A 10054-nucleotide genomic window follows, 5' to 3' on the forward strand; every position below is an offset into this window, starting at 1 on the left:
TTGGCTGGATGTAGCTAGCGTAGTCGGAATAAGCATACCCAGAATGCATTGCAGCATGACCACTATAGTACCGCATTTATAAAAAATTAAACAGTCTACAGTATTATTAGTGTATTATTTCCACATCTAAAATAAATATTTCTCATATAAAGTCAAAACATGGGTCCCTTTAAAATCAAATGTCATTCGATTCGGGCCTTGCTAATGGGATGTGGCAAACTTTTCTACTGTGCTGGGTTTTGAGTTACGTCTCATGTATTTGGTTCAACATAAAATGGCAATATAATGGACATTGTAAAGTCAATAAATTGAATTTTAGCCACTACGACATAATTACCTTCACTCCCGACTTAATGTTCACTTTTCCTACACTCATGACCAGCGCCACTGCGTCAGAATCATCTTGGGATATCCGTTTTTCTGCGAAGGCAAACAACTTTTTTTCATTTTCGCTGTAGTAAATAGCAGGAATCCTGAACACTTCTCCGTCCTTTGACTTAAAGATGATTTGTTTTTCAACTCTTGTTTCGCCACTCTTTGAACTGGTTTTACCCATGGATGCTAACTGAAAGAAAAAATGATTAAAGAATCAGAAAGCGTTGAAGAAACAACGGTATTGTTGCTGCTCGTTCTTGGGTAAAGATTTTTGAAACGGGCGTTTACTTTCCGTTTGTTTCTTGTTGCCATGACAACCCAGAAGTTGGCAAGTTGCTGTTTCCTGTGGTCGAAACATTGTTACTTCTTAGAGCAATATTCTGTTATCTGATACGTCAGGTGTCTAAAACATATTTCTTATAATTGATGTGTGTTTATTGAGTTAAAATTATTTGTTTGCAACACATAACAGCGAACCGGAAGCGGGTTTGAAAGTTAAATAATCCAGAGAAGAGCGCGAAGGCTGTTCTCTGCAAACGGTTTTACCTAGCGAACACCCCACATATACAGTAAATGTAAAGTTACCTCCGCTTGAGAAAGAGAAAAGAAAGCACAAATTGAGCCAAGAACTTAAAGTCATGGTTGACTGGTCCTGGGGCGGTTTTTTTTTTCAGCCGTGTAACTGTAGAGCGGGAATGGGAAACTCAGTGTTTTAGCTTTAATCTTCATATCCTGTCATGTATCTCCAGATTATCCCACCTCTATTTAAAGCACGCCTTAATAATTGTGTTGGGGAAGTTTTATATCAACGTTTAAGTCCAGATGTGGTTTACTGCAATGGGAAAAAATTGCAGCATGCTCTTATTTTCATTCCAACAAAAACTTCATGTTTATTACAAGCAAAAGCTGAATTTTATTTTTGGCCAAGTAAAGGTTTATAGGGGCATTCACGTAATTTTGAACTTGTAATTCATGCCTCAAAATATTCGTCCATTGAACCATTTACTGCTATCGTGGTTAGTTTAGCACCATTTTGAGTGTCATCATCAAAATCATCAATATGTTGGTCAATATTCCATTTATCGTGGTTCACAACAACTAAACAGGTGGGGTTTAGTCTTGATTTAAAGGAACTCAGTGTTTCAGCAGTTTTGCAGTTTTCTGGAAGTTTGTTCCAGATTTGTGGTGCATAGAAGACGATCAGTAGATGGGGCAATTGTCCACTTTTTAGTACTTCTTTGTGCCATGTTGCCATGTAAACTGTATTTTAATTCTTCAGTTTAACTCAGCCCCAGTAATCATGACAAAAGTCACAGTAGTAAAATGTTTTAGGTTTTGTAAATCAGTGACTGAAGGATTAAATATGCCAATATGAACAATGATATAGAGATACTGATTTTTTTTTTTTCAAATGTGGTTTTTTAAAATTTTGTCTTATTTGTTCTGCTAAACTGTAAGTCAATGTGTCATAGATAGTGCTTTAAAAAAGGGTCTCAGTTAAAACACTGCTGGTAAATGCAAAATATGCAATCATGGTCATGGAATAATTTTTTTTAATTTTTATTGTGATTAATATATTCCAGAAATGATTCTAGGGCATAACTCTTATTTTGAAAACAAAGGAATTCTATTAATTCAAAAATAATTTCACTATATTTTACAATCTGTTTTGTTCCCAAAAGGATTTCTTAAAGCGAGATTCTGTTTTTGACACTTTTGAAGATGTCTGGATCTGGTCACGCTCAGACAGTTCACTGTGAGAAAATAGTTTTATTCATATTCTGCACTTGTCTGACTCAAAACCAGTGTTTTTCATCATGTAGTTTGAGCATACAGAAATGAAAACTGACCTTAAACACACTCATTCACAAGAATGAGTGTGTCTCTGAGAATGATTTGTTAAAGGTGACTTTCAGGTCACATTTAACAAAATCATCCTTCAATTCTACAAAGTCTGTGTCAGAGATTATCCAAAATGCAATCCTTTTCTTACAATGTATTCAACAATGATTGATGAGATTTATATGTATGCGAGTACATGGACTAACTTATTGTCTTTAAATAATATTTGTCTCTGCTAATTATATCTGTGCAGGTCTCAGACACAGAGACCTACTAGAACCTAGAACAAGAATCCCAACATGGTTCTACTGGGGAATAAAAGTGACAAACTCGTGGAATATATAAAAACACGCAGGACTTGTATTTCTCAAAGGAGGAGAGATCTGCAAATTCACATTTTATTTTGCAAACGTGGTAGAGGAATCCTCCAGGGGGGAATAATGTGGTCACTGGGATTTGTAAGATTTGTGGAGAGGATGAGTTGAAGTCCAGTGTCTGCTGGAGATGATGCAATGGGGAGATTGATGGTTTGGACTTGTGATAGAGGGCAGACAGGTAGATACACAGGTAGCGGGATGAAGAGGAGTGGTTCTTTGCTAGCGGTGCATGAGAAACCAGAGGATCTTTCAGAGAGACTTCCATTTGAGATAAAGGTTCTCAGGCAACACACTGGGTCACATACATGGTGCCACAAAGAGGAATCCAGAAGACAAGGAACTCAAGTAATACAAAGGAAGGATTCCAAGGCACCACAAGAGGATATCTACAAAGAGGATATCTACAGGTAAGAATTAACTTGAGAAATGCCAGGAAGTCACAGAGACAAAGCTCAGAGAGGGTCAGAGTACCAGAACAGGCAAACCCACTGAAGGTTGGTTGAAGTGCTGGCAACCTACTCCTCTTATACTCCATGCTGATGATGGTAAATGGCTTGATGATGTGTGTGAAATCCAGGAGTCGGACCTGCCCTCCAGGTGATTGCAGTCTCCATCTAGTGGTGAACTGAGAGAAGGCAGCAGAAAAGAAGGACCTCCAAAACCCCAGTTCCCAACACATAACTGGAGCATTTCCAAATACAATGAAAATTGCAAAGGTTATGCCTCTATTTAAATCTGGCGATAATCACATTTTTAATCATTGTAGATATGTGTCCCTACTTTGTCAGTTCTCTAAAATACCAGAAAAAAATGTTTGCAATTTTATTGGAAAGCGTAACATTCGGACAGTGTCAACATGGCTTCAGAGAAAACAGGTCAACTTCAATGGTGCTGATGGCGTTAACAGAAGAAATCATAGACACTATTGATAAAAGGAAATTTGCAAATGGTGTATTTCTGGATCTCAAAGAAGCCTTTGATACCATCAATTGTGACATCTTACTAAAAAAAACTGGAAAGATTTGGAATTAGGGGGGCAGCATTAAACTGGCTTAGAAGCTACACTGGACAAAGGAAACAATTTGTAGAATTAGGTAATCAGAAATCAGATTTATTATAACTTGTGGAGTTCCACAGGGGTCAATGTTGGGCCTCAAATTATTCCATTTCTATATAAATTACATAGTCAAAGTATCAAACCTGATAGAATACATTGTTCAAAAAAGTGTTTAAAAAGGAGTTTATTGGGAAATATGTTGTATAGAATGAGTGTTTCAAAGACCAAAAATCCCATTGATGACATTAAAAATGTATAAATAATTGTACTTTTAAGGATGAGAATGTGAGATCTAAGTGTCACGTAATGTGGAAATAATTTAAATTTATCTGGTGCTTGGAGATTTAAATATTTCTAAGTTAAAGAATATGTGAGGGGCAGGAAATCAAAAGATCCTGTATCTTCTACCTGCTCCTTTTCAAACAGATCATGTAATATTTTACATGATCTGTAAAATGTTACAGATCATGTAAAATGATCTGTAACAGAGACAAAGCTCAGAGAGGCTCAGAGTACCAGAACAGGCAAACACTCAGGCACTGAAATGCTGGCGACCCACTCCTCTTATACTTCATGTTGATGAGGGTAAATGGCTAGCAGATGTGTGTGAAATCCAGGACCTGCCCTCCAGGTGATTGCAGTCTCCATCTGGTGATGAACTGAGAGAATAAAAGTGACAAACTTTTATTTGTCACTCCTTAAAGGACACCAAACTGAAGAGAATCAGATGTGGGGATAATATAATCAATTATCATCCCCAATTGATGATAACAAGTTATCATCAATTGGGGATGATAATTTGTTTTAATTTTATTTTTACTTTTAGTCTGAAATAAATAAAACACAAAGCATACACACACACACAACATGCTACACACACACATACACACTGATGTTTTCAAGATAGATATCTACATTTTATTGTGTCCCAAAGATGACATGGTTCACTTAAAAACACATAAATTCAAAGATAAATAAAAAATAAAAATACAGTACATGTAGTTTGAGCATAAAGAAATGAAAACTGACCTTGAACACTCTCATTCACAGTATTCTGACTGAGAATGATGAAAACACTTTCAGATTACATCGAACTAAATAATTTTTAATTCCACAGATTCAGTAAAAAATAGTTCACATTCCTTAAAGGAAACCAAACTCAAGAGAATCAAATAAAGGCAATGAGGCTATGAAGCCCTGCTAACTTAGAACGCTTGTTGCAGAGGATACAAATGGTTTAGCTTCTGCTTTCCGCTAATAGCTAATGAAAACACAACAATTAAAATTAGAATATTACATCAGAACAATACAATAAACACTTTTAATACAGAAAGAATATTTAATTCAAAAGAATATTTAATAGCTGCTTCAACATAAGGTCTACATTGTATTGCTGGCAAGCGTCACTAAATAACAAGATATTCTTCTATTGAATAATAATGATACAGTTTTTTCAAGTCCTGAAGTTTGGAATGCCCCTCAGGACCTCTTCATAGCTGAACACCTGACATGCTATCTCGTCTGTAGCAGATTTCTCCCCACACTCCATCAGACATGCAAACCAGCCATCTTCAATGTAAGTCAGGTCAGAGTAACCACTGTGTCCCTGGTTAATGACCCACGGTTGGCTCCATTCTCCACTACAGTTTCCTTTTGAATTTAGTGGGGAAGTGCTCACATACACTCCCAGATCAAGTCTTTCCCAATCTGACTTCTGCTTTGTCGGGTGTGAAAAAAGTAGCCACTTTTCCTCACTGGTTTTTGCATCTCCAGACTGAGCTGGAAAAGAAATCACACTCCCCTGGCAACTCGTATGTAGTTCCTCAAGGGGTGTAACAGTTGTGAGTGTATGGACACCACTCTCATCAATCTTATCTTGGACTCGATGGCCTCCGAAACTGCGAGCACTGCAGTAGATCAAGCTATCTTTGCTGCTGCTTTCCAAAATTTCAGTCATCTCACATTCCATTGACATTTTAGACAGCATTTTCTCACATTTCCATGTGCTACCATAATCATCACTATAAAAGCAGAATGCATGTGGAATCGGTTGTTTGTCTTTTGAGTAAGCATAAGCTGGAATAATCATTCTGCCACTTTTAGTTTGAATGCCGTGGCCCGGTCCAATAGCAAACGTAGACCAGTTTTTAAACACAGGCAGCAGTTCGGTCACCTCAGTGAATTTACTCCACTTGTTGTCATTCTTCTTCTTTGTGATGTAGCGCAGACGGGCCTTGTTCTGGTGATGCTGTAGCTGCCATGACTCTTTCTCATTGACATAGTTGAAGAAAAGGAACAGTGTCTCTGTGTGTTTTTCATACACAACGCAGGGGTGCATCGGACGATATCCACAGGTGCACTTCGTCACTAATGCTTTAGGCTTTGACCACTGAAAAAGATCAATTAGATTCGATTTAGGACCTAAAGCGAAACAATACATACAGCATGTGACATATTTATTTAATGTCTTAGGTTGTTTTCAGTTGAAATACATTAGTTGCCTCACATATGTGGAACCATTAATTATTTTTTTTTTCATGTGTTTATCTCCACTCCCATTTTGTGAACTGAGAATGTTGGAAGCGGGACGGGGTTATAATGATGGAATGTTGAATTAAGTTGCATGGGTTATATAATTGATAAGTCAAAATTGTAAGCAGTCTGATGATTTTTGATAACTGAAGCTGAACACCTGACATGCTATCTCGTCTGTAGCAGATTTCTCTCCACACAAATATCAATAATGAATTAATATTGAACAATTGCCTCAATAATGGGAAATAATGTGGTGTACAAAGTAAGTCTTTGTCATTTAAATAGTGTTTTGTTTGCAAATGTATAAAATGTATTCATCGGTAAGATAAGGAACAGACTCAGATGCGGTGTGAGAAAAGCAGAAGTTGTTTTGGACAGAGAGTATAGGTGGTTATGGGGAGACACTCACAACAGTTTCAATGCCAAAAAAGTAGAACTTTTCCAGTAAGGAGGGATGATTTTATCGATTCATGCAAAAAGTCATGTAGGCATCACCCAAAAACATATAAAGCAGAAGCACTCGCTAACATTCGGGGTTGTGCCTCAGAGACAGTCTTCATGTTCACATCGGTAGAAGAAATCATGAAGACCATCAGGTTTTGAGAGAAAAAATGAGACTCAACCAGAGCGAAGAACCCTGATCAGGCCAAAGTTTGAGGTTTCAGAATTTGGATTTACTGTCATGACTGCTGCTTCATGCTGGGTTTTTCCTCTTTGTTTAATCCAAGAACTTTCCCATTTTTTGCCAAGAACAAGTTCAGGATTTTTTTTTTTTCAATTAGATTTTTGGGGCTACTTCTGGCCACTGAGGAAAATTTGATTTTTTTTAAAACAGAAAACTAATGGATCAACCCAGAAAAGGGCTTTTCTTGTGGTATGAGTCTCTCTCTCTCTCTCTCTCTCTCTCTCTCTCTCTGTCTGTCTTCTTGCATTTATTACATTCAAAAGGTTCATTCAGCCACAATTTTAGGGTAAGATAATTTGGAAATTTTTGCAACTTATGTAATGTTTCCTGTTTTGCTGGATTTCTTACTGTGTTCGATACTTGCTAAGCTCAAATTCTCATAGATACCAACTTAAACAGACCCCTTGTTGACCCACTTGGGTCAGGCCCATCGGGCTCATTAGGTTTGGACCCTTTAAATGGAGAGCTGGTTCGGGCTGCTTTACTGTGGCCACAAACACATTCATTGTTTCATTTATGAAGCTGAAGGAGGCAGCAACAGCAACAGCAAAACACCAACTCCTACTGTGACCTACTCTGTCCTCTCCCTCTCTTTGGTCCTCAGCTTCATCTTGTGATTTCTACATTCCTATGAATTTCAACGGGCTTCAGTTCAATTTGAAAAGATTTAATGACGTTACTCATCGTTCTTTTGGCTGGATGTAGCTAGCGTAGTCGGAATAAGCATACCCAGAATGCATTGCAGCATGAACAACAGGGCGCTCCTGTGACAATACATAATTAAAACGTATAAAAACTAAACAGCCTACAGTATTATAAATATTTCTCAAATAAAGTATATTGTTTCAACTGAACATGGGTCCCTTTAAAATCAAATGTGATTCGATTCAGGCGTTGCTAAAGGGAGGTGGCAAACGGTTTTCTACTGTGCTGGGTTTTCTCATGTATTTGGTTCTACATGACATTGGCAGTACAATGGACACTGTAAATGGCTTTATGATTAAATCCAAATCATGAAGCGAATCTTGATTGAGCGCACGTACCAAAGCCTACAAGAAACATCATCATATTATTTTTATAATTACCTTCACTTCCGACTTAATGTTCACTTTTCCTGTTCTCATGACCAGCGCCACAACGTCAAAATCATCTTGTGATGTCCGCTTTTCTGCAAAGGCAAATAACTTTTTTTCATTTTCGTTGTAGTAAATGGCAGGAATCTTGAACACGTTTCCCTTCTTCGACTTAAAAAGTGTTTGTTTTTCGAATCTCGGTGTGCCACTCTTTGAACTGGTTGTACCCATGGATGCTAATAGAGAGAAAAATTATTAACTAAAGAATTGGATAAGTGTTGACTGCTTGCTTCTTGTTTTGGGCAACGATTTTTGTAATGGCCGCTTACTTCCCGTTTGTTTCTTGTTGCCATGACAATCCAGAAGCGTTATCACTTTGAGTGTCATCATCAAAATCATCAATATATTGATTCCATTTATCAAAAATAAATAAATAATGACTCAAAAGCGACTAAACAAGTGGGTTTTGATTTAAAGGAACTTTCAGTTTTGCAGTTTTCTAGAAGTTTGTTCCAGATTTGTGGTGCATAGAAGACGACCAGTAGATGGGGCAATTGTCCACCTCTTTGTACTTCTTTGTGCCATGTTGCCATGTAAACTATATTTTAATTCTTCTGTTTAACTCAGACACAGTAATTATGAAGAAAGTCAAAGTACTAAAAATGTTTTAAGTTTGGTAAATCAGTGACAGAGGGGTTAAATAAACCAGTATGAACAATGAATCAGAGATACAGATTTTTTTTATTTTATTTGTTTTCAAACAAGTTTTTAAAAATTTTTTATTTTGTCTTATTTGTTCTGCTAAACTGTAAGTCAATGTGTCATAGATAGTGCTTTAAAAAGGGTCTCAGCTAAAACACTGCTGGTAAATGCAAAATATGCAATCATGGTCATGGAATTATTTTTTTTTATTTTTATTGTAATTAATATGTTCCAGAAACAATTCTATGCAGGGCATACCTCCTACTTTGAAAATTCCCAATTTTAATAATTCCTTTGTTTTATTGTCATTAAATCAATTAAAAGGATTAATAATTTCACTAGATTTTACAATCTGTTTTGTTCCCAAAAGGATTTATTCTTGATAAAGTGAGATTCTGTTTTTACACTTTTGAGGATGTCTGGATCTGGTCACGCTCTCACTGTGAGAAAATAGTTTTCTTTATATTCTGCACCTGTCTGACTCAAAACCAGTGCTTGTTTGCATCATGTAGTTTGAGCATAAAAAAATTTAAACTGACCTGGAACACATTCATTGACAATACTCTGACCGAGAATGATGAAAACACTTTCAGGTCACGTTTAACAAAATCATCCTTCAGTTCCACAGAGTCTGTGTCTGAGATTATCCAAAATGCAATCCTTTTCTTACAATGATGTATTCATAAATGATTGGTGAGATTTATGTTTGTGAGTACATGGAATATTTTATTCTCTTTAACCTCTTTAGGGGCAAAGAGGTTAAGTAACAATATTTGTCTCTGCTAATTATGTCTGTGCAGGTCTCAGAAACAGAAACCTGCTAGAACCTGGAACAAGAATCCCAACATGGTTCTATTGGGAATAAAAGTGACAAACTCGTGGAATATATAAAAACATGCAGGACTTGTTTTTCTCAATGCTCTGGTCAAACGGGGAGAGATTTAGTGCTCATCTGTGAATTCACATTTTATTTTGTAAATGTGAAGCCTAAGTTAACAGAACAAATAAAAGTAAATAATGACTCAAACCTGCCAGGTGAGGACGCTCTGAAAAAGTGTCACCATCTATTATTTTTATTTTTTCTTGTTTTTACTTTTTTTCCTGTTTGAAATAAATAAATAAATAAAACACAAAATATAGGTTATTACACACACACACACACACACACACACACACACACACACACACACACACACACGCACACACACACACGCACTGATGTTTTCAAGATAGATATTTAGGCTTTATTGTGTCCCAAAGATGACATGGGTTCACTTAGAAACACATTCATTCAAAGATAAGTCAAACATAAAAATACAGTCAGCTAAAAATTGTTCACATTCATTAAAGGAAACCAAACTGAAGAGAATCAAATAAAGGCAATGAGGCTATGAAGCCCTGCTAACTT

General features: G+C 36.6%; 1 protein-coding gene across 2 annotated transcripts in view; it reads right to left on the minus strand.

The window, feature by feature from the left end:
- Nucleotides 1–4735: 4735 nt before the first annotated feature.
- The window catches only part of LOC103155558 (sialidase-4-like), a 7370-nt gene continuing 2051 nt past the window's right edge, over nucleotides 4736–10054 (minus strand). The window contains exons 2-3 of one of the 2 annotated variants that reach the window (XM_016663657.1): nucleotides 7957–8226; nucleotides 4736–6040 (exon numbers count right to left, since the gene is read on the minus strand). In XM_016663657.1, coding sequence (XP_016519143.1) covers nucleotides 5105–6040; nucleotides 7957–8175 — 1155 coding nt within the window. In that variant the 5' untranslated portion in view covers nucleotides 8176–8226 and the 3' untranslated portion in view covers nucleotides 4736–5104. The remainder of the gene's footprint in view (nucleotides 6041–7956; nucleotides 8227–10054) is intronic. The other variant, XM_007577275.2, reaches the window with a different exon arrangement.

Source organism: Poecilia formosa, unplaced genomic scaffold (assembly GCF_000485575.1).
Source record: "Poecilia formosa unplaced genomic scaffold, Poecilia_formosa-5.1.2 Scaffold436, whole genome shotgun sequence".
Taxonomy (NCBI): domain Eukaryota; kingdom Metazoa; phylum Chordata; class Actinopteri; order Cyprinodontiformes; family Poeciliidae; genus Poecilia; species Poecilia formosa.